Consider the following 24445-nt stretch of genomic DNA (forward strand, 5'->3'; position numbering starts at 1 on the left):
AGCACAATGATTTCATTAATAATCAGAAAACAGCTTTATTACAACATATATTTATTTGTTATTGCTTATTTTCTACTGCTGTTTTTTTTACTCTTTCTTTTTTCTATTGTTGCTGCTGTAACATGTGAATTTCCCCCTTTGGGAGATCAATAAAGAAAAGTCTAAAGTCTAAAGTGTATAACCACACTGCTCCACCCTCAGTGTGAGGCAGCAACTCTAAAACTGACAAGAACGGCACTAAGATCTACATCAACTGTGCAATACTTGTTATATTATATTATATATATTATATTATATACTATATATATTTGTGTGTATTGTTCCTGGTTTTAGACATGAATATATATATTTGTACATATTCTCTGTCTCCTCCTGTTTATGTCCACTAGTTTAGTATTTACTGTTTTATTGTATCATGTTCCTTTTCCCCCCCGAGGGCCTAATAGAGGAATATCTTCTCTTATCTTATCTTATCTTAACTGTAACAATATAATAATATCATACTTATAACAATAAAGGCACAGAATAACAATATAACCAGCTGAAATGTGTTTATTAACAGTTTTTCTCTCTTTCTTTAACTGAACACGTTTCATTTACAGAGAAGCTGCTCGTCAGACTGTAAAACAGTAAAACACTAATATGGCAGCCAAGAAAAAGATCTTTAGAGACATGATCGTTTCTTAGAATCTTTTATTTGATTCTTTTCACATTTTTCACATTCATGTCCTTTTCTGTTTCATGTAAATCACTTTGAATCACTTTGTTGTTCGACGGTGCAAATACAAATAAAAGTTCCAAATCAGACAGAAGAGACCACCAATGAAAAATATAAGTCTAATTCTTAAATCATCATAGATTTGGGGTCAGTGCTCTCCCTCTTTTACATCTTGAAACATGCCAATAAAGGTTTTGCTCTTTTGAAGCATTTATTTTGAAAACCGGAAGCTGTAGCGCTGTGTGTAGCTGCTAGCTTAGCTGCTCCCGGAGGCTGCCGGAGACACTTCAGAAGCTCACCTGGATCTTTTCTGTGTAACTCCTCAGGTGAGTGCTCCTCTGTTTGCCTCCGCAGCTCCGACTGCTTCCAGCACCAAAACCACGAGTTAACAAGGCGACTAACCAGCCTAGTTAACTGCTAGTTAACTCCTAGTTGACACCAAGTTAACTAGCTTCTCTGTTACGCAGCAGCTTGTCAGTAACGTTAGCTAACGTTCAGAGCAGAAACGAAAACGAAACATTTAATTTCTTCTCTAATAACAACTCAGTTTTTGTGCCAGACTCCTTTCAGATTTCTCCTTTTATTTCTTCTGTGTTCTTTAGCTGACGTGTTGTCCTGCACGAGCGCTGTCTTTAACTCCTGACCGTTATTGTTCGGAGAATAAAAGTTATTTGGATCAGATTTTAGTGCCGAATTAAAAAACATCACCTGTTTTCATGCTGACTCAAAGCTGCATCACTTCCAACGGGACGAACCGCGTCAGTGACTCAGCCGAACTTTAAAAATGGAGGATTTCTGATGGAAGTTCGTTCTGTTATCAGCCAAACTTTCATCCAGGGAAAAGGCAAATTAATGATTCATGCAGTTGTTGTTTTTGGTCCAATCAGTCGTTTGACTTTGTGCATAGTGATGGATATAACTATAAGTAGAGGATAAATGTGGAAGATTATAAAAAGTAGTTCATGAGATGGCCCGTTGTGGAAATGACGAGGCATTTTTTCCCACCAAACTCCATTAACTTTTTGCCATATTTTAGTGAATTCTGTTTTTAAACTATCCTGCCAAAACAAATGGGATTGTTTGTAAAACTAGATATAGAATGTTATTGTGCATCCAATATGGCCAAAAGTATGTGGACACTCCTGTGAAGTAAGAGTTGTAGTTGCATGAGGAAATACAAATATGTTCAGTGATGGTCTGTTGTAGAAATAGTGAGGCATCTTTCCACCAAACTCCATTAACTTTTCACCTGATTTTAGTGACATCTGTCAGAATTATCAAAATTCAGTTCTGCTTGTTAAAGTGTAAAGTGAGGAAGAGTGTGGTGTATCTGTTGGATGACTCCTGCTGAAGCTGTTCACGGTCGTGTGTTTGTCGCCGGCAGAATGAAGCTGCGGGTTCGGATCAGCCGGCAGACCTGCAGGGTGGAGCTGCCTGGAGAAGATCCCAGTCTGAGGGAGCTGACGGAGCACATCAGGGGGGTCGTTCTGTCCTCCCAGGGGCTCAGGTCAGACACCGGCCCAGAGACAACACCCACAAATACAACTGATCTATTATTATGCTTCCCTTTTCCCAGATAACAGCAACAGTGAAATGAGCACGGTGATTTCAGGCTCCACATATGAAATGATGCAGTCAGGATTGATGGCGCTAAACTATTTGTTTCACTAATATACCTGCTTTCATTGACTCAGATGATGAAGATCCTTTGTGTTTAACCAGAAACAGCTGTTATAACCCTGTCTATAAACACACCAGACTACATTGACGAAAAGAGTAATTTTACTCTGCAGAAAAGGGGAGTTGCTGGTCTGCTGCTGCCGCTGTTAGTTTTTGTTTGTGTTATTATTTGACTTTGACATTTAATTTGGTTCCAAACTAACCCTGTAAAACACTAAAGTCACTCAATAATACAAAGAAACTAACTGATGGAGGCAGCGGCCCAACAACAACAACTCCTGTGTCCTGTGAGCTAAAATCCCTGTTTTAGTGAATGTAGTCTGGTGTGTGTGCAGAGAGCGATAGATTTTAGTGGACCTACTGTGATCAGGTGCAGTTGTCCCAAAGGATCACGTTGCAGCCCGTTTGGTGGCTGCTGGCTGAGGTGATCTACTGGACCAGTTCCAACACTTGAAGCCCCGTCCTGGTTACATTGTTTTCTGTTTCTCCTCCAGCGCAGACACAGAGTTCAGTTTGTCTCTGAACGGCTCTGAGGTGCTGTCAGACACCGGTCAGACCCTGTCCTCCTGCGGTATCGTCTCCGGTGACTTGATCTGCGTCGTCCTGCCTGAATCTGCAGACACCAACCACACTAACCCCACCAACCCCACCAACCCCACCAGCTCCTCCAACCACACTAACCCCACCAACCCCACCAACCCCACCAGCTCCTCCAACAGGACGAGCAGCAGCACAGAGATCCAGAGGCAACATCAGAACCAGCAGAACCAACAGAGTGCTGCTGTGATGTCTGACCAGGTACAGAAGTATGAGCATGAAAACTGTTGTTAGTTGATGTGTGCTGTTAATGACTTTATATTGTGCTGGTAGTTTAATCTGTAATGATGCATCATAAGTAAACTTCTACGCCTGTCTTCAGTCACCTTCAGCCGTCTTTCCGCCAAACTCCATTAACTTTTCATCAAATTTAAGTGAGACCTTCTTCTCTGCTGTCCTGCAGTTTGTCTGTTTGTAAAAACAGATGAAGACACGTCGTCGTGTGTTAGATGAGGCGGCCTTACCGTCACGAGCCTTTTCTTCAGCCCAACAGTTTTAGAACGAGCACATTAAGGAGCAAACGATGGAGGATCATTTTAAAGGAGAAATAAACGGCAGAGCTGCACGTTGGGCTGATGAAAACGACTCTGATGCTCAAACTGACACCTTCAGGTGAAAATGATCCTCCGGCTCGGCGTCTTTAATTAGAGTCACCTGACGGTGGGCTGACACAGCTGATTTTCACAGGGAGCTCTGGGTATGCATGAGGGAAATGGTATCCAGCCCTGATTGTGAGTTTAAAACAGAGGGCTTTTATGACCAGAGGTTGGTTGAATTTACAGGAGAACTTCAATATCTTTAGTTTTGACCACTATATCCAGATTGACTCAGTAACAAACAAACTAACAAATCCATGTATCAGCTGTTATATCACTCAAGACTCCATTGACAAAAACAGTGATTTTACCTCGCAGAATAAAGCACAGAACACAAGACTTTGTGTGACTTTGGCTTTTTAAAGAGTTACTTTAGATCTGAACTAACCCTTAAAAACGCCACACAAGTCACACATTAGCACACAAAAACCAACCAGCAGCAGCAGCAGACCAGTAACACCTGTGTTCTGTGAGCTAAAATTCCTGTTTTTGTGAATGGAGTCTGGTGTGTTTGCAGAGACGATATAACGGCTCTTCAAACACACCAGACTCCATTCACAAAAACAGGAATTTTAGTTCACAGAACGCAGCAGCTTCCCTCCATACGGTCGGTACAGTTGTTGCTGGAACAGTTTTACTGTGTTTGTATTCCTGTATCTCTGTGACAAACAGCCCAGCAGCAGCAGCAGCAGCAGCCCTGCTGCTCCGACAGAGTCTCAGGAGACCCCTGAGGTGCTGGACTCTGGACCTTCAGTCTCCAGCTGGGAGCCGATGCTGTGCAGCGAGGCAGAGGAGGGTCAGGCGCCGCTGTCTCTGGAGCTCCTCCACCACTCGGCCCAAACCACGAGCCCCAGCGACGCAGTCATGGTGGCCGGACACCTGCTGATGCTCGAAACCGGCTTCATTCCTCAGGTGAGACGACGGAGAGTAAACAGACTTCACGCTGAGGTCAGAGTGTGTACTGACTGTGTGTGTGTGACTGTGTGTGTGTGTGTGTGTACTGACTCTGTGTGTGTGTGTGTGTGTTTAGGGCTGTGAGCTGAAGGCCGGTGAGATGCCTGCAGGCTGGAGGTCAGCAGGTAGCGTCTACAGGCTGCTGTACACTCATCCTCTGTGTGAAAACAGCCTGGCCATGGTGGTCGCCGTGTGTATGGGCCCCGTGCTCGTCATCAATGGTCAGTTTATTATTCAGGTTGTCATGGAAACTGAAAACTCATTGGTCAGCAAATACCAGAAAGACACAAGATTCAGATCCTCAGTAGATGTTTGCATGAGTCAGCGTACACCCAACATGGCGGTGGTTCCTACCTGTTAGCGTACACCCAAGATGGCGGTGGTTCCTACCTGTTAGCGTACACCCAAGATGGCGGTGGTTCCTACCTGTTAGCGTACACCCAAGATGGCGGTGGTTCCTACCTGTTAGCGTACACCCAAGATGGCGGTGGTTCCTACCTGTTAGCGTACACCCAAGATGGCGGTGGTTCCTACCTGTTAGCGTACACTAGCTAGCCCCTGTATGCCCTGTTTGTTCTTGGGGTTTTGCCACCCGATGAAGACGCGGTCGCCCTCGCAGGCTGCAGGCTGGTCCCGGCAGCCGCAGTGTCTTGGACGCCATTTTGTGTCTGCGCCTCCATGATGTAGCTGGTGGAGACAAGTTGGCGGCGGCTATCGGCACAAGTCACACTGTGCCCAGCCAATCAGAGCGTCTTGCTCCTCAACGTGGGCGGGACAGGAAGTGAGATCATCTCTTTGTCCTGTTAAACAGTGTTTCTGACCCGTTTCTTCCTCCTGCAGCGACTCTGAAGGTGAACGAAACGGCCGACGCGGTCCGGAAGCTGTGTCTGAACCCCTCCAGCTACGTGACCGACCAGTGGCCAGGTAGAGAGCTCTGATTGGTCGGCGTGACGCTCCTGAGAACGACTGTCATATAAACGTCACTTCTCTGTTCCTCGTGTGTTCAGGAGAAAATGCCGCCGCAGCTTTTAAAGACCTGAAGAAACTGTCGAGAGTCTTCAAGGACCAGCTGACGTACCCGCTGATCGCCGCGGCCAGAGAAGGTCGGTCCACGTTAGGTTATCAGTTAGTCAAACTGATCCTTTACAAGTCAAAGAACTTCTTTAGTTTTAGTCGATGAAAACATCAGATTATATTGAACACCACCAAACGGGCTGCAATGGCTGCAACGTGATCCTTTATATCGCTCTCTGCAGACACACCAGACTACATTCACTAAAACAGGGATTTTAGCTCACAGGACACAGGAGCTGCTGCTCTGCTGCTGCCTCCATCAGTCAGTGTGTTTGTGTTATTGTGTGTTTCACAAATACTGAGTTGGATCTGAATTAACCCTTTAAAACACCAAAGTCTCACAATAACACCAACACACTGACTGATGGAGGCAGCAGCAGAGCAGCAGCTCCTGTGTCCTGTTCTCTAAAATCCCTGTTTTAGTGAATGTAGTCTGGTGTGTGTGCTGTTTGTGGTTAAACCAAAAGGATCTTCCAGGTCTCTCTCTGTAGGGATCCTTTCCATAATGTTTGGTGTCTGCTGGCTGAGGTGATCTACTGGACCCATTCCAACACTTTTAGTACCTACCAGTCACTCAGACACCAGGATGTGGACAGAAAAAGAGACAAACGTACCTTTTGAACAACAGATATAAAAGTAGTTGGCGCACAATGATGATGATGATGATGATGATGATGATGATGATGATGATGATGATGATGATGATGATGTCGTCTCCGTGGCGTCCCCAGCGATGTCCCTGCCGGTGGCGTTCGGTCTGGCGGCTCTTCCTCCGGAGCTCGTCCTCAGAGTGCTGCGGCTGCTGGACGTGGCCTCCGTGGTCAGACTGTCTGCGGTGTGCAGACACTTCAGGGCGTCCACGGCCGACTCCTCGCTGTGGAGACACCTGTACCGCCGCGACTTCACAGGTGAGAGCGGGGAGAGGACGCCTGGGCCCCGCGGCCGTCTGAGGAGATGATCAATAAATGACCTGTGAACTGTTTCTGTGTTGTGGTTCAGATTCAGATCCGAGCAGATCCAGAGACACCGACTGGAAAGAGGTGAGCGACACAACAAACACACACAAAACACAACGTCACACACTGATATTACTGAATTTAATTCCTTTATTGATTAGGCTGCTTATTGATCAAGTAGCCTGCAGCTCCAGGTGATGAACAACCACTTTAATGGGACCTCATAACTTTGAATTTCTCTTTTTTTTCAAGTCTAAATTAAGTTTAATAACAGGTAAATCAGATAAAAATTGGGATTATTATAATTCATAGTATATATAATTAAGTCAATAAAAATTATGAGACACTGAATCACGATTTTTAAATAGTCAAAACTTTAATTTCCGATAAATATAACTAATTAAATTAAACCACTTTTTAAACTAAACTAAATCACAAACAGCACACACACCAGACTACATTCACTAAAACAGGGATTTTAGAGAACAGGACACAGGAGCTGCTGCTCTGCTGCTGCCTCCATCAGTCAGTGTGTTGTTGTGTGTTAAACAAATATTGTGTTGGATCCAAATGAACCCTTTAAAACACCAAAGTAACACAATAACACCTGTTTTAGTGAATGGAGTCTGGTGTGTTTGTAGAGAGCGATATAACGGCTGTTTGTGGTTAAACCAAAAGTCTGACACACCAGACTCCATTCACAAAAACAGGGATTTTACATGATAGTTGTGTTATTGTGTGACTTTGGTGTTTTAAGTCATTTTTTTATTTCTCTCTGCAGCTCTACAAAAGATTTCATAAGATCCGTCGTGAACGCCGTAATGTGCCCCGTCACCGCTGCCTCCCTCCTTCCCACCTCGACCCCCTGGACATCTACCAGCCCATCCCCGTCCCCCTCCACCCGCCGCTGCCCGGCATCATCGGGGGCGAGTACGACCAGAGGCCGAGCTTCCCCCGCGGCCTCCTCCCCCGCCCTCGCTACGACCCCCTCGGCCCGATGAGAGACCTCGCCGGGAGGCCGCTGGGCGAGCGCAGAGGCCGACCCATGGGGGGGCGGCCTGCGGACGTCAGACGAGGATTCATCTGATGTGTTGTGTCGACCAATCAGAGCTTCTCCTGGAATAAATAGTTTTTACTAACAGTAAGAGAGGAATCTGTGTCGGGGTGTTCAAAGATGATCAATAAAATAACAACACACAGCACAGAGACCCTGATGGGCCGCGGGGACGAGCAGGGGCACGAATGTAACGCACCTGTAAGGAAGCCCAGTGAGGCCAAAAATAGAAAAAATGATTGGAATGACAAAAATAAAACTACTGGAGGAAACTCAACAGTACGAGAACGTAAACACATATTTTAGCTTTTTGTTTTCTGCTTCTAACGCCGGAATAATCTGCAAAAAGAAATATAACCGAGAACATCAGGACAGAATTAAACAGGAAGTGTTTTATCTGCTTTAATGGGACTTTTTACTCATTTTTATTTAGTCAAAACTTTGACTCCTGATAATTATAGTTTGGTATCTTCTAATCTTGACTGTTTCATAGTGTTTCATTCATTGTGTGGCATAATTCAACATATTTTCCACCTTAAGTGACAAACTAAGGCACAATAAAGCCTCATACTAACTGATATTATACATTTGAATGCTTTTTAGCCTTATAAACCATTTGATCCTCACATAAAACCATTAAAACCCTGTCATTTATTATGAATTTATTATTATATATCAGATTCATGTTGTCGCTGCTGCTGCATAAAGTTACTTTGAAAAATAAAATAAATTCACTTATTTTTTCACTTATATTTAAATGTGTTTTTTAGCCTTTAAAACCATTTAATCTTCACATAAAACAACTAAAAAAACCCCGTTTATTACAGATTCATGTTATTACTGCTGCAGCATAGTTATTTTGGAAAAACAGAATACATTGAATAAATAAATTAACTTATTTGTATATTTTAATGGGTTTTTAGCCTTTTTAGAATCTTTAATCTTCACATAAAACATTTTTAAACATTGTTGTTTTATTACAGATTCCTGTTGTTGCTGCATAAAGTTATTTTTGAAAAAATAAAATAAAATAAATAAGTCATGGATTTTTTTTTTATTTCCCATCTCGTCTGAGACAATGACGTCATCTTTTGTCTTATAACAAAGGGTGCGCTCGTTTCTGTGAGGGTCCCGTCTCGGCGGGCGGAGTTTGCTGCAGCACAGCACCGGTGTTACGGAGAATCGTGTCACCCGTCAGAAGCTGTGGCGCCGCCAGACTACATGTTGTGTTCTTTTTTTTTTTTTTAATCACCGTTTAAAGTGAAGTTTTGTGGCGTTCAGACCAGGTGAGGACACCGGAAGTCACCAAACCGTCACGTCTGGTTCAGAGTTTCTTTCTTGCGGGTCACAAACTTCACCGTAACGTTAAATCTTGTTCCAACTGTTCAACGGTCCGAAATTCAAATCCTCAACTCGGTGAATTCAACCAAATTTAACGGTTAAATCCAACCAAAGAGACGCCGAAACTCCTCTGGGACGCTCCTTAGGCTCGTTCCGGTTCATAACGGTAAACTAATCTCCAGCTAATGTTAGCTTTAGCCGTCGTTAGCTAGCAGCTTAGCCGGATGCTAACTCCGGAGCTACTTTAGCTAGCTTCCCTCCAGCCGGGCGGGGACTGTTCTCCCTGCTCCGCCCGCCAGCGGCGACGGTAACTGGGGTGCGTCTGATTCAGGAGCCGCTGCACACCGGAGGACAGTAAGCCCAGGTTCAGTTTATATTTAATATAAATATAATTAAACAAAGTAAAATCTACGAGGAAACGAGTCAAAGCTAAGACTTCAAGTTTAGCTGAAAAGATTTTAGCAACATTTGGTTTGATGAATATCAGTTAGACATTAAAGGAACATTACAAATAAACAGGACAGGCGGAGATAATAACCTCTGCTAATAATAATAATAGTAAAAGAAAACAGAAAAATAAACCAAAATTCATGAGTGATTACAAGAAAAGAAAATGATGAGATGCTAATTCAAACTTTTGATTTACACACAATGAGTCTATTACGTTAAGTTACTACATCAAAATCATGAGATAATAATTCAAGCTTTTGAATTATACACAACACATACACCTTTTTGAATCCTCTACAATTTTATATTTTATTATTAATAATATTCTTGTTGTTGTTTGAAAGTGTAGGTGAACTTCCGGTCCAGCTGGTCACTGGATCTTCCGGGTGACAGAATCCTCCGTAACACCGCTCCCTCCTCCATCCGGGTACGCGGCCCCTTTAAGAGCCTCGTGTTGTTACCGGAAGTGTGAGGGGTGTTTCCAGCTGATCTGCACAACAGAAGGACCAGAGTCTCCCTCAGCAGCCCGACCTGCCCGCTCCTTCCTCCGGCTCCACGGCACCGCGCTCCGGTCCTTCTCCGGGACCAACCCGAGCTGTCCGCCCTCTTCCTCCTCCTCCTCCTCCTCCTCCTCTTCCTCTTCCTCCGCCCCCCGCGAGCTGCCGTGATCCGGTGCCGTCGGTAGCTGTTAGCGGCCCCGGACTGTCATGATCCCAGCCCGGAGATGGCGTCCTTCCCCGGTTTGTGTAAGGCTGTCGGGCCCGCGGAGGAGGAGAGCGGAGAGGGGGACGGATCCCTGCTGCAGATGCTGAAGGCCATCACCGACGAGAGGAACCGACTCAGCGTCCGCCAGGAGGTCAGCGGGCTGGGTGAGTGCTCATTTAGCCCCCCCCCCTCCACACACACATTGTCCTCAGGGTCACACACACACACACACACACTCATTAATGTTAATCACACTAATTAAGTTAATTAGAAACCTTCCATGTGGGGCCTGATTTAGCTGATTGGTCCTTTTTTTTTTTTTTATTGGAAATGCTGCAGTAAAAGTACCTGGAAACACCTGGTGGTACCTGGAAATACTCCATTACAGGTGGATTTAAATATTAGCACAGTAAAAGTTCACTGGTAGCATCAGCAAAACCTGCTTCAAGTATTAAAAGTAAAAACCGAGAATACTCTAGTGTCCTGTGTGTGTGCTTTAAGGGCCTCGTGTACTGTGAAGTGAAGTCCGACATCATATCATATGAGAATACTGTGTTTTTCTGTTAATGTAAAAGGTGAAAAGTACATTATTTTCCTCTGAAAGCAGTAAAAGTGTAAAGTAGAGAAAAGAAAATGGAAAAACTCCAGTGAAGTACAAGTCCACCAGCTCTGGAGGACGATCCCTGAAAATCCAGTTTTAAACCGTCATTATTTTAACGGTGATGAATTGATTTGTTTTAATTGGCTTGTCTTAATTAATTCAGATTAATGTGGGCTGAGCAGCAGCAGCAGTTTCCACGTTCTTTCTACAAGGAAACAAGGTGGAAAAAGACTTTATTGGCAAAAGTCCTGCAGTAAAAACACAGAAATAAGGTATTGTTGTGGATCCATGAACATGTGAGCAGTGCCTTAGTGGGCTGAACTACAACAGTGGGTCAGATTCTATAAGTACGTCCTGTATGTTGTGAGTATCTGTGCAGACAGTTCACATGTAGAGCAGCAAAAGTACAACATCTCTCTCTGAAAGGTACTTCAATGTTTTGCCTGCTTCTGTTTGTAAAATCTTAGAAGCTACTAAGTTTCTGTACCTGCTGCATGAGCGTACAGTGGTGTCTACAGTGGAGTGTACAGTGGAGCGTACAGTGGTGTCTACAGTGGTGTCTACAGTGGTGTCTACAGTGGAGCGTACAGTGGTGTCTACAGTGGTGTCTACAGTGGAGCGTACAGTGGTGTCTACAGTGGTGTCTACAGTGGAGCGTACAGTGGTGTCTACAGTGGAGCGTACAGTGGTGTCTACAGTGGTGTCTACAGTGGTGTCTACAGTGGAGCGTACAGTGGTGTCTACAGTGGTGTCTACAGTGGTGTCTACAGTGGAGCGTACAGTGGTGTCTACAGTGGAGCGTACAGTGGTGTCTACAGTGGTGTCTACAGTGGAGCGTACAGTGGAGCGTACAGTGGTGTCTACAGTGGTGTCTACAGTGGTGTCTACAGTGGAGCGTACAGTGGTGTCTACAGTGGTGTCTACAGTGGAGTGTACAGTGGTGTCTACAGTGGTGTCTACAGTGGTGTCTACAGTGGAGTGTATAGTGGTGTCTACAGTGGTGTCTACAGTGGTGTCTACAGTGGAGTGTATAGTGGTGTCTACAGTGGAGCGTACAGTGGTGTCTACAGTGGAGCGTACAGTGGTGTCTACAGTGGTGTCTACAGTGGTGTCTACAGTGGAGCGTACAGTGGTGTCTACAGTGGAGCGTACAGTGGTGTCTACAGTGGTGTCTACAGTGGAGTGTACAGTGGTGTCTACAGTGGTGTCTACAGTGGTGTCTACAGTGGTGTCTACAGTGGAGTGTATAGTGGTGTCTACAGTGGTGTCTACAGTGGTGTCTACAGTGGAGTGTATAGTGGTGTCTACAGTGGTGTCTACAGTGGTGTCTACAGTGGTGTCTACAGTGGAGTGTACAGTGGTGTCTACAGTGGTGTGTACAGTGGAGTGTACAGTGGTGTCTACAGTGGTGTGTACAGTGGTGTGTACAGTGGAGTCTACAGTGGAGCGTACAGTGGTGTCTACAGTGGAGTGTACAGTGGAGTGTACAGTGGAGTGGAGAGACAACACGAGGTGCAGCCTGTCGATCAGGGAGCTGTGGAGGTTTTTGTTGAGCAGGTCCAGGCTAGCAGTTTCCACCTGCACCCAGCCTTTATGCTAAGCTAGGCTAACCACGTCCTGACTCCAGACGTGAGGTTGATCTCCCTACAGAGTTACACTTCTTTATCAGCGGATAATCTCCCCTCTGTTTAACCACAGACAGCTGTTACATCGCTCTCTTCATAGCTCCAGACTCCATTGACAAAATCAGTGATTTTACCTCACAGGACACAGGAGTTGCTGGTCTACGGCCGCCTCGATTCTTTAGTTTGTTTTTTGTTAGTTTGGTCCAAACTAACGCTAGAAAACACCAAAGTCACACAATACCACAGACTAACTAACTGATCAGTGCAGCAGCAGACCAGCAGCTCCTGTGTTCTGTGAGCTAAAATCACTGTTTTTGTTAATGGAGTCTGGTGGCTCTGAGGAGAGTGATAGCCACCAGACTCCACTGACAAATATCGTAGCTTTACAGAGGAGCTGCTGCACTGATCAGTTAGTTAGTCTGTGTTATTGTGTGACTTTGGTGTTTTAAAGGGTTCATTCAGATCCATGACTGACAATAACACAAACACACTGACTGATGGAGGCAGCAGCAGAGCAGCAGCTCCTGTGTGCTGTTCTCTAAAATCCCTGTTTTAGTGAATGTAGTCTGGTGTGTGTGCTGTTTGTGGTTAAACCAAAAGGATCTTCCAGGTCTCTCTCTGTAGGGATCCTTTCCATGATGCTGTTACACACTTAGAGTAACACTCTGAGCCTGTCAGTGGATCAAACAAGCTCTCTTAGTGGACCTACTGTGATCAGGTGCAGTTGTCCCAAAGGACCACGTTGCAGCCATTGCAGCCCGTTTGGTGGCTGCTGGCTGAGGTGATCTACTGGACCAGTTCCAACACTTTTACTACCTACCAGTCACTCAGACACCAGGATGAGGACAGAATTTAAAATGTTGGCATCCTCCTTTAAGGTTTTGTCTGTTTTTTTTACCTCCTACAGTTTGTATTATTTATGTGTAGAAAGATAAACAGACGTGAAGAATTGATTTCATGACTAGAAATGTGGGAAACCTCACTCTCCGCTAATTGATTTGGCTGCTAAGCTGTTTGCATTCATAACTGGATGTGGCTGTTTAGAGGTGAAACAGAGTCCCGAGCACAGATGAAGACCCAGCGGCTGATAGAAAGCTCCAGCTCTGAGGGGCTTCCTCTCGGTCTCTCTCTGAGCGCAGCAGAGGACGTCCGCAGATGCGCTCAGACTCGGCCGGATCGCCGCAGACCGTCGTGATGCAGGTTTTTGTGGGTCGTTTGCTCTGATGGAGAAATCAATAAAGCTCTGTTCGCAACGCATGACTTCATCACAGCACGAGGGCCGCTGTTTGTCACCGGGCCTCCTCGGCTTTGTTATCATCAGCCACAGAGAAAGCGGAGGAAGCCGGAGTGCAGAGTTTACGCTGGTGAAGGAAAATCAATCTCCCAGCTTCTCTAATGTGGACAGTTTCTGTTTTATATCACTGTAAACGGCAAATATTTGGCCTTCAGACAGAAGATTGGACCAAAAAAGGCTGTTTGATGACATGTTATTGAACTATAGGAGCTCAGGAGGGACATTTTTCAGTCCTATTTTAATAAAAATAATCGATAATCACACTTATAATCAGACTTACCTAACTATTTGTCCCTTCTGTCTGATAACAGTGTTTCTGCCCAGTTTGAACCAGCAAACTGTTGTATTATAACATTGTGCTGCTAAATGAATCACCTGTGTGCCGAATTTAGCAGAAAACCCAGAAGGTTTGAAAAAACCCAGAGGCCCTTCTTTGCAATGGCGGTAATTATCAGTATGAACAATACTGTCTTAAATCGACAAGTTTTTAAGTGGAGCCGTTGTACAGCCGCTATATCGCTCTCTTCAGAGCCACCAGACTCCATTGATAAAAACAGTAATTTTACCTTGCAGCACACAGGAGCTGCTGGTGTGATGCTGCCTTAATATTTGAGTTATTGTGTGTTACATGAATGTTGTTTTGAATCCAAACTCACCCTTCAGAGCACCAGAGTCGTACAGTAACGCAAACAAACTGATCGATCAAGTCAGCGGTAGACCAGATTCTACCGTGTAAAATCACTGTTTTTGTCAATGGAGTCTGGTGTGTGTGAAGAGAGTGACATAAGGTTAAGTGAAGTTGCCCTTTAAGTTTTTGAATGTAGTTTTCTTTGTTGATAGAGATTATTTGTGCCTTTAGTTGCTCTTCAGGAGCTTTTGGTAGCATCACATGGTTGTCATGGAGTCGTGTATTAATTTATTGATCACTTCGAGGGTTTTTTTTCACCATTTTAGCTTAAAAGCTTTTGTGTGGTTCATGCTTTGGGGTCGCCGACCGCCGCGTTGTCTCGCAGGTGTTCGCTTGTGTCTGGCTGGCGTTTGGCGATTCAGAGTCTGTATTCTGTGTCCTTGGATGATCCTCTGCAGGCTGCTGAGTGTGACTCAGGTCTGACAGCATCAACAGTGACTCAGATTTTTACTCAAGATACAGGAAACATGACAAAGACACTGTTTCTGCTGCATCTACTGGGCCTACAGAAAAAAACCTTCAGTGTGACTTTTCTCTGGTTGGTCCAGGACCCCGGATGGTTTATGTAGTTTTAGACATTTTAAATTCTATGTAAAAAGCCACAAACGACAACAAATCCACATGTTTTAATTTGCAGTCACGATGCTCCAACAGGCTGGACAGCGTGAAAGAAACAGGAAGTTACATGAGTCCTTTAGCAGGTTTATCTTGTTCACTCACTCCGTCAATCATGACGTACTTTCCACTCTACTGCTTTCATGTATTAATTAATACCAGTTTGTTCAACTTTGTGGTTCTTTGTTATCCCTGTTAAGTTACAGGCAGGTAAACTGAACACTTCCTGCACAGATATTTCACATTTCTGGTCCACTTCTTAAGGTGAAACATCTGCATTAAGAGTTTTATTTACATTTTCTTAAAGCCTAACTTGAGCATTTTTAACCCTGGGTCCTGTCTGTACATATTCTGGTGTCTAAATGACTGGTAGGTACTAAAAGTGTTGGAATTGGTCCAGTAGATCACCTCAGCCAGCTCTCTGCTGTCGCTCTCTGCAAACGCACCAGACTCCATTCACAAAAACGGTCATTTTAGCTCACTGAGCACAGGAGCTGCTGGTCTGCTGCTGCCTCCATTAGTTAGTCTGTTTGTGTTCTTGCGTTACTTTGATGTTAGTTAAGAGTTAGTTCAGATCCAACACAGTATTTGTTTAACACACAATGACACAAACGAACCAACTGATGGAGGCAGCAGCAGAGCAGCAGCTCCTGTGTCCTGTTCTCTAAAATCCCTGTTTTAGTGAATGTAGTCTGGTGTGTGTGCTGTTTGTGGTTAAACCAAAAGGATCTTCCAGGTCTCTCTCTGTAGGGATCCTTTCCATGATGCTGTCACACACTTAGAATAACACTCTGAGCCTGTCAGTGGATCAAACAAGCTCTTTTAGTGGACCTACTGTGATCAGGTGCAGTTGTCCCAAAGGATCACATTGCAGCCCTTTTGGTGGCTGCTGGCTGAGGTGATCTACTGGACCAGTTCCAACACTTTTACTACCTGCTATTTGTACAAAGAGGGTCCAGGTTAAAAAAAACTAACTTTATCCCTTTAATGAATGAGTTAGTTAGTAAAGAGAGTTGTGAGTGTAACTCTGCCCTCCCCTCAGTGCTTCCTGCCCGGCTCTCATCACCGACAGGCTCAGATTTGTTTTTGTCGGCTCGTATAACTGAAATACCGACTTTTCCTTCAGAATTTACAGCACGATAAATGAAATATATCCTGTTAGTAGCTCGGCTAGATCTTCAGGAGCAGAAACAGCAGCCAGACGAGGCGGAGAGAGGCTGAACATCAATGATTCAGGTTTAATTACCTCCTAACACACCAGCGTATGTCTCCACAGTGAAATACGGCTCTGCTGCCGGCTATAAATACACCGACATCAGTACGTAGCTTTAATGCCGAGCAGCTCGTACTTCAGTAACAGAGAAAACAGACGCAGATCGATCGATAGGAGCAGGTCGTCTGCTCTTCATAAGCTGCATGATGTGGCCGAGTGTTACTGTACTGTAAAAATAGTACTCACACACAAGTTATTACAAGTCCGGCTGAATATTTAACGCAGTGAGTGCGGCTGAGACGCCACAGCGCATCAGACTCCACGTAAAAACACCACCTGAACGCTTCGCTTAGGCCGATTTCTAACAGGTTACATGAGCGCCTGTCCGTGTTGTGAATATTATCTATATGCTCGCATGTGTCTGTATATATGACTGCAGGACGTCACAGACAGACGGACGCCCCAGTGGGAGGTCTCCCATCTGTTTACATTGTGCGCTCTGTTTGTGTAGCTGCACATAGATGACATTAACTGGTCAGGCAGCAAAAACCACATCACACAATGTAAATGTTAAACAAAACAACACATCAAATTGAGATACTGGGACGTCCTGGTGGTCTCGTGGTTAAAAGAGAGCTTCTGTATTTTTACACCTGGGCCCTATATTTATATGTTTTGGGTTTGCAGTGACTATTATGTTCTCAGTGTGTGACAGCATCATGGAAAGGATCCCTACAGAGAGAGACCTGGAAGATCCTTTAGGTTTAACCACAAACAGCACACACACCAGACTACATTCACTAAAACAGGGATTTTAGAGAACGGAACATCAGTGCTTCTCTTCTACAGCTGACTCAATCAGTGAGTTTGTTTATGTCATTGTGTTACTTCGATGCTTTTAATGGTTAGTTTGGATCCAAAAAAATATTTATATAACACACAACAACACAAACATACTACCGAATGAGGCAGCAGCAGAGCAGCAGCTTCCTGTGTTCTCTGTGGTAAAATCCCTGTTTTAGTGAATGTAGTCTGGTGTGTGTGCTGTTTGTGGTTAAACCAAAAGGATCTTCCAGGTCTCTCTCTGTAGGGATCCTTTCCATGATGCTGTCACACACTTAGAATAACACTCTGAGCCTGTCAGTGGATCAAACAAGCTCTTTTAGTGGACCTACTGTGATCAGGAGCAGTTGGCAGTCGACTGAGGCAAACTGAACCTTTTTTTTTTTTTAAAGTTCCACTTTAACGTCTGACTGAGCTGCAGTGAAACGAGGAAAGCTTCAGTGTGACTGCAGGATTAGTTGGTTCTGTCATGAGGAAACCAGCTGGAGGTCCCTGCAGGGAGACTCTGATCCACGTGACGACGTGACACCTCATGGCTTCACACCGTCGCATACTAAGAGCAGAAGATGGGCCGCATCACATGACACATGCGTACTTCCTGATCACATGACAGAGGTGACACCGAAGGAGTCACGTGGTTTATGGTCTCCTGTCTAAAGCATTTAAACACAACTCAAGCTGATTTGTAACGCTGCAGTAGGAAATATTACATTATAATTCTGGTTGAAATAACCCATTTTGTCACTACAATATTTATTTGAAGGTTTCCTTTTAAAAAAGAAAAATGTGTCTGAGTGCTGTTCCCTTTGTGCTTTTTGGCCTGTAAATGCACCAGTGATAATATCTAATTATATGAAAACACACTTTGTCCGTGACTCCTCAATTTAAAAGAAGAGCTGGAGCTGGAGGCAGGACGTGGTTAGCCTAGCTTAGCATAAAGAGTGGAAGCAGGGGGAAACAGCTAGCCTGGATCTGTCCAGAGTTCAAAAACACACCTGTGAACACCTCTAAAACTCATAGACGAAAACACAAACAGAAATGTAAAAATAACACAGTGGTTTCAGGGTGAGTTACGTGCTGGAGTGACCTCATCTCACTCTTGGAGAGAAAGCTAAATAGCACATTTCTGAAAATGTTGAACTGTTTCTTCAAGCTACAATTAGACAATTAAATTAAAATGACATGTCATTTTATTATGTGATATATTATGATATTATTTTTATGTGCAACATTAAATCAAATCAGCTGATACTCAGTAAACAGTCCTTGATTGTATCCCAGTACGATATGAACAGTAAGACACCAGTCTGAAGAGTTCTGAACGATGCTCTACAGAGGAACAACTACACAGGAAATCAATATTTAACTTCTAATTTAAGTTTTTATTCCAAATTATTTCAAATTGTTTGTTGTTGGATAACCGGAGCACCCGGAGAAAACCAGTTTAAACACAGAGGAACAGATCAGATCCTGACCGACAGGAACCGGATTGCTCCCGTCTGTCAGGACATGAAACTGAACCTCCGTGTCTTGTTTTACGCCGCCTCATTTTTCTGCTTCTTGCTCTTGTACTGGCGGCGGTGTTTCAGTGTTAGAGCTTTCTTGAAGCGCCTCCACAAAGACGGCTGGCTGGTGACTTGGGCCTCCCCCGGTGGGGCGACCTCATCAGTGACTTGGCCCTCCCCCAGTGGGGCGACCTCATCAGTGACTTGGCCCTCCCCCAGTGGGGCGACCTCATCAGTGACCTGGGCCTCTTCAAGTGGGGCGACCTCCTTGTTGACTTGGGCCTCCTCTTTTGGGGCGACCTCATCAGTGACCTGGGCCTCTTCAAGTGGGGCGACCTCCTTGTTGACTTGGGCCTCCTCTTTTGGGGCGACCTCTTCGGTGACTTGGGCCTCCTCTTTTGGGGCGACCTCTTCGGTGACTTGGGTCTCCTCCAGTGGGGCGACCTCTTCGGTGACTTGGGCCTCCTCTTTTGGGGCGACCTCTTCGGTGACTTGGGTCTCCTCCTTTGGGGCGACCTCTTCGGCGACTTGGGCCTCCTCCAGTGGGGCGACCTCTTCGGTAACTTGGGCCTCCTCCTTTGGGGCGACCTCTTCGGTGACTTGGGCCTCCTCCTTTGGGGCGACCTCTTCGGTGACTTGGGTCTCCTCTTTTGGGGCGACCTCTTCGGTGACTTGGGCCTCCTCAAGTGGGGCGACCTCCTCGGTGACTTGGGCCTCCTCCTTTGGGGTGACCTCTTTGGTGACTTGGGCCTCCTCCTTTGGGGTGACCTCTTTGGTGACTTGGGCCTCCTCTTTTGGGGCGACCTCTTCGGTGACTTGGGTCTCCTCCAGTGGGGCGACCTCTTCGGTGACTTGGGCCTCCTCCTTTGGGGCGACCTCCTCGGTGACTTGGGCCTCCTCCTTTGGGGCAACCTCTTCAGTGACTTGGGCCTCCTCCTTTGGGGCGACCTCCTCGGTGACTTGGGCCTCCTCAAGTGGGGCGACCTCTTCGGTGACTTGGGCCTCCTCTTTTGGGGCGACCTCTTTGGTGACTTGGGCCTCCTCAAGTGGGGCGACCTCTTCGGTGACTTGGGCCTCCTCCTTTGGGGCGACCTCCTCGGTGACTTGGGCCTCCTCTTTTGGGGCGACCTCTTCGGTGACTTGGGCCTCCTCAAGTGGGGTGACCTCCTCGGTGACTTGGGCCTCCTCCTTTGGGGCGACCTCTTCGGTGACTTGGGCCTCCTCCTTTGGGGCGACCTCTTCGGTGACTTGGGCCTCCTCCTTTGGGGCGACCTCCTCGGTGACTTGGGCCTCCTCTTTTGGGGCGACCTCCTCGGTGACTTGGGCCTCCTCCTTTGGGGCGACCTCCTCGGTGACTTGGGCCTCCTCAAGTGGGGAGACCTCCTCAAGTGGGGAGACCTCTTCGGTGACTTGGGTCTCCTCCAGTGGGGCGACCTCCTTGGTAACTTGGGCCTCCTCCTTTGGGGCGACCTCTTCGGTGACATGGGCCTCCTCCAGTGGGGCGACCTCTTCGGTGACTTGGGCCTCCTCCAGTGGGGCGACCTCCTTGGTGACTTGGGCCTCCTCCTTTGGGGCGACCTCTTCGGTGACTTGGGCCTCCTCCAGTGGGGCGACCTCCTTGGTGACTTGGGCCTCCTCCTTTGGGGCGACCTCTTCGGTGACTTGGGCCTCCTCCAGTGGAGCGACCTGGGACTCCTCCGGAGGGGCATGGAGGTCAGTTGTGATCAAGTTGTTTTCCTTTGAAATGGGGGTTTTTCCAATCTGCTCACACACCTGGAGCATCATTTGCTTTTTGTAGGAATCAACTTGTTTCTGCAGTTCCTGATTGGCCTCCTGCTGCGTCTTTAGTTCGAAGGCCAACCCTTTAAGAGAGTCTCTTTCGCCTTTCAGCCTTTCTACCAGGCTCAGGACTTTGGTGATACTCTCACTAAACTCAAACCTGAGTTCCTCCAGTTCTTTTTTCAGGAGGTCAGCTCTCTGCCTTTCAGCCTGGACTTGATCTGTGAGATCTTTGATCAGGTCGTCTTTGTTGTTGTTCGACCCGTCCAGGGGCTCGGCTGCGAGGGCTGTGGAGGAGAGACTCTTGATTTCCTGTGTGAGTCTCACCACCTCCTTGTCTAGATTGAACCTCAAGCTCTGCTGCTCCGTCAGTTTCCTCTCTGCTTCACCACGCAGGTACTTCTCATTGTAAGAAGTTTGCTGCTCCCTAAATCTCAAACCTCTTTCATAGTGAAGGTCAGCTAGGGCTATCTGCAGACGCTGGTGCAGAGATGGCTTCCTCCCCCAGTGGTATGGAGTTGACTGGGCATCCCAGTGGTTTTGAGATGGCTGGTCACCCTGGTGGGTTTGAGGTGGCTGGCCACCCTGGTGGTTTTGAGATGGCTGGCCACCCTGGTGGTTTTGAGGTGGCTGGCCACCCTGGTGGGTTTGAGGTGGCTGGCCACCATGGTGGGTTTGAGGTGGCTGTTCACCCTGGTGGGTTTGAGGTGGCTGGCCACCCTGGTGGGTTTGAGATGGCTGTTCACCCTGGTGGGTTTGAGATGGCTGTTCACCCTGGTGGGTTTGAGATGACCGGGAATCCCAGTAGTATTGAGATGGCTGGCCACCCCGGTGGTTTTGAGATGACCGGGAATCCCAGTAGTATTGAGATGGCTGGCCACCCCGGTGGTTTTGAGATGACCGGGAATCCCAGTAGTATTGAGATGGCTGGCCACCCCAGTGGGTTTGAGATGACCGGGAATCCCAGTAGTATTGAGATGGCTGGCCACCCCGGTGGTTTTGAGATGACCGGGAATCCCAGTAGTATTGAGATGGCTGGCCACCCCGGTGGTTTTGAGATGACCGGGAATCCCAGTAGTATTGAGATGGCTGGCCACCCCGGTGGTTTTGAGATGACCGAGAATCCCAGTAGTATTGAGATGGCTGGCCACCCCGGTGGGTTTGAGATGACCGGGAATCCCAGTAGTATTGAGATGACTGGCCACCCCGGTGGTTTTGAGGTTGCTGGCCATCCTCGTTGTTTTGAGGTGGCTGCTCCCTCTGGGTGTTTTCATGAGGCTCTCTTGCATCCATCGGAGCAGGAGAGACCTCATTGGACTCCCAATCCATATTTGCGACAGCGCTGCTGCCATCAACAGGTAGTGTAGCTAGTAACTCCTGATTTTCATCCTCCAACTCCATGATCTCTCCCCAGGTGAGATCCGCAGGCAGCATTGCCTCGACTGGACTGCTGTTGGCTGTCATTGATCTTCTTAATGGAACCGATCGCAGTTGTAACGGGTTTTCAATGGTTGTTGAAGTGTTCTTCGAACGGTGGTGTGTCTCGGATGTGTGGTGAACGTGTATCTCTCTCTCTGTCTATCTCTCTCTGTCTATCTCTCTCTGTCTATCTCCCTCGGCTCAGTTTGCGTTCTGTCTCTATTTATCTCGACTCAACATTCTGGAACTGGCTTTGATCTACAAGCCTCTAAGGTCATCAGTGACACCCTCAGCCAACATTCTGATTACTTACAAACTTGTTTTTGTTTGAAAAATTGTTTTTCCAGTATTGTTCATCACATAGAAATATCTCAAGACAAGATATCTCAAGATGTCTCATGTGTATATGTCAATGGTTGCAGGAGTCCTTTAGGAGTTTCTGAGAGCTCTGGAAGTGGCTCTATTAGACATTAAGGAGATTTGAGATGGTCCAGTGGCAGTAGTGGACTTTTTGAAGGTCTCATGTGAGTTACCAAAGACACTCGAACCCCAACGTGGTCCTGAACCAGCTTGTTTTTGTCTGGAAAAATAGTTTTTCCGGTATTGTTCATCACATAGAAATATCTCTGACGGTTAGATGTTTGCACAGGTTATCATATATGTGTATGTCAATGGTTGCAGGAGTCCTTTAGGAGTTTCTGAGAGCTCTGGAAGTGGCTCTATTAGACATTAAGGATATTTGAGATGGTTCAGTGGCAGTAGTGGACTTTTTGAAGGTCTCATGTGAGTTAGCAAAGTGTCCGTGGGCAAGACACTCGAACCCCAACATGGTCCTGAACCAGCTTCAGTCAGTGAAAGAAGAGTCTCCTCCAACTGTTATGAAAGATGTTGTGAATGAGCGACTGAGGATGTGACGTTAAACCACTTTGAGTAGTCGAAATGTCTAGATCGACGCTAAACAAATACAGACCATTTAGCATATTCATAGCATTCACAGACACCTCACTCTTGGAGATTTTAAACCTCTGTCAACACGGACGGGTCCTCTTTATCCATCCATCAGTCCATCCACCCGTCCTTTTGTTCCTCCCCTCTTCCAGGTCACTGGAGCCTTTACAGAGCATCAGTGAGCATCCACCAAAGTATTACGCAACTCATGAAAAATACAATTTCTCCCTGTTGCCAGCAGAGGTGGATTTTGGGTGATTCAGCTCACTTTCATCAGATGATGAGTGATAGTGCGCCGGGCTTCATAACACAGTTGATGTATTTTTAAAATGAGATATGCAGTTATAAATAGAGCTGGACTTTCTGAACGTCTCCAAGGCTGCTGCAGAACTGCTCGCTGCTTCACTCTGGGATAACATGAACATCCAGAGGTGTGTTGGATTGAGCAGCCAAATAATAACACCTTTAAATCCTCTTTAAATGACTTTCAAGACCAAATCAACAACCAAAATAAAGAAGCAATGAGTATAATTGGAGAGTATGAGTGTCATTAAGTTTAAATAAAAAAGAAAAAACACAATAATTCCTTCACTTTTCCAACAGAATCCTTTCTTTGTTCTGTGGTTGTTTTCGGGTATTGTTGGCCTTTTCGGTGTTCGGTAAGCTAATGCTAACATGCTAACAGAAGGAGTCCTAAAACCAGGACATGAGTTAGCGTTTCACACAAGCACAAGGGTGTTTTCACGTTTTGTCCTACAACATAAAATACTTCCTATAAACACCTTTTCATGATGTCTCAAAGAAGACGGTTGCTAACATGTATTGAATATTATTATTATTATTGGTGTGAATGCTCCAGAGCATTCACACTGTATGTTCTTCGACTTTATTATTTCTCTTCCACCCACTTTTTTGGCTCGCTCCTCCTCCCAGAGCTTTCAAGATATCAAAACCATTCAAACTGCAAAACGTGTGTCTCAATCGGAAATCAATTGCTATGACTTTTCATATCCGAAACTTTAAAAATGTCCGATTTATGGCAACTTATCTGCCAAAATTTCCTCATAGAAATGAATGTGAAAAATGTTCCATTTCTTCACCGGACTTCTAGCCCTCACAGCTCCTCCATGCTTTTAGCTAGAAACTCCATTGAAGCTTTAAAACGTTCATCATCTCTCCCTCTTTCAGCACATCCCTCTACCTCCTTTGTGCCGCTCACCTCAAAAGTAAAAAATATAAATATATAAAAAGTATGTATTAAAAATGATTATTACAAATTATTACACAGAGGTCAATTATTGCATTGAGTCCAGAGTCCCATAATAGTAATAATACCACTACTACTAATAATAATAACATAGCATGTACACTCGGAGTGAGGAGCTGTATTATATAATAATAATAATACAACATTATTATTAAATGTTTAAAGGCGACGTTAAACGTTTGTGTTTGTACTCACACTCCTATTCAACCTAGAAATGCATCATAATTTACAATCGTAGCTGTTTCAGGTTGTAGCGTAGCTTAGTGGTGTAGTTCGCCTATAAGCTAACGTTGACTTTTTACTTCTGGCGACTGCATTTACGTTTCAAAAGTCGTAAAACTTGCCATCATTTGCGGTGATTATCTTAAGTATCACAAGCTTTTGTTTGCCACAGAGCTGATTTTCCACAATGATCCTGCCATTCCTCTATACGACCAACACCTGGACATGTATGTCATCCGGTAACACACCAAGTTCAGTGCAACACGATAAGGCAGATTTACAGTCCACCACTTTTCCTTTT

The 24445-nt window shown here is 45.6% G+C and overlaps 2 protein-coding genes and 1 long non-coding RNA gene across 4 annotated transcripts in view; all 3 read left to right on the forward strand.

Annotated features, from left to right (window-relative positions):
• LOC139222061 (uncharacterized) overlaps window positions 1-24445 on the forward strand; it is a 295725-nt gene that overhangs the window by 250668 nt on the left and 20612 nt on the right. The gene's annotated exons all lie outside the window — the stretch shown is intronic.
• Window positions 989-8103, forward strand: fbxo7 (F-box protein 7). 2 transcript variants are annotated; one of them, XM_070854022.1, is made up of 10 exons: window positions 989-1044; window positions 2103-2225; window positions 2893-3204; window positions 4269-4503; window positions 4622-4766; window positions 5386-5469; window positions 5553-5648; window positions 6351-6527; window positions 6619-6659; window positions 7357-8103. In XM_070854022.1, exons 2-10 carry the CDS (start codon window positions 2104-2106, stop codon window positions 7660-7662), a joined length of 1518 nt encoding a protein of 505 aa, XP_070710123.1. In that variant the 5' UTR covers window positions 989-1044; window position 2103; the 3' UTR covers window positions 7663-8103. The 2 variants fall into 2 exon arrangements, with proteins under 2 accessions (XP_070710123.1, XP_070710124.1); XM_070854023.1 differs by having other exon boundaries at window positions 2893-3196; window positions 4264-4503.
• kiaa0930 overlaps window positions 9777-24445 on the forward strand; it is a 31989-nt gene continuing 17320 nt past the window's right edge. Inside the window, exon 1 of the mRNA XM_070854026.1 lies at window positions 9777-10289. Within this exon, the coding sequence (XP_070710127.1) occupies window positions 10145-10289 (145 nt within the window). The 5' untranslated portion in view covers window positions 9777-10144. The remainder of the gene's footprint in view (window positions 10290-24445) is intronic.

This window comes from Pempheris klunzingeri, chromosome 22 (genome assembly GCF_042242105.1).
Source record: "Pempheris klunzingeri isolate RE-2024b chromosome 22, fPemKlu1.hap1, whole genome shotgun sequence".
NCBI lineage: Eukaryota > Metazoa > Chordata > Actinopteri > Acropomatiformes > Pempheridae > Pempheris > Pempheris klunzingeri.

Excerpts from the sequence above, each read along its gene's own strand:
- fbxo7 (XM_070854022.1), top strand. The coding sequence starts at position 2,104 with ATGAAGCTGCGGGTTCGGATCAGCCGGCAGACCTGCAGGGTGGAGCTG. Across the intron at positions 4,504-4,621 it reads AAACCGGCTTCATTCCTCAG|GGCTGTGAGCTGAAGGCCGG; the intron begins GTGAGACGACGG and ends GTGTGTGTTTAG. Across the intron at positions 6,528-6,618 it reads GTACCGCCGCGACTTCACAG|ATTCAGATCCGAGCAGATCC; the intron begins GTGAGAGCGGGG and ends GTTGTGGTTCAG.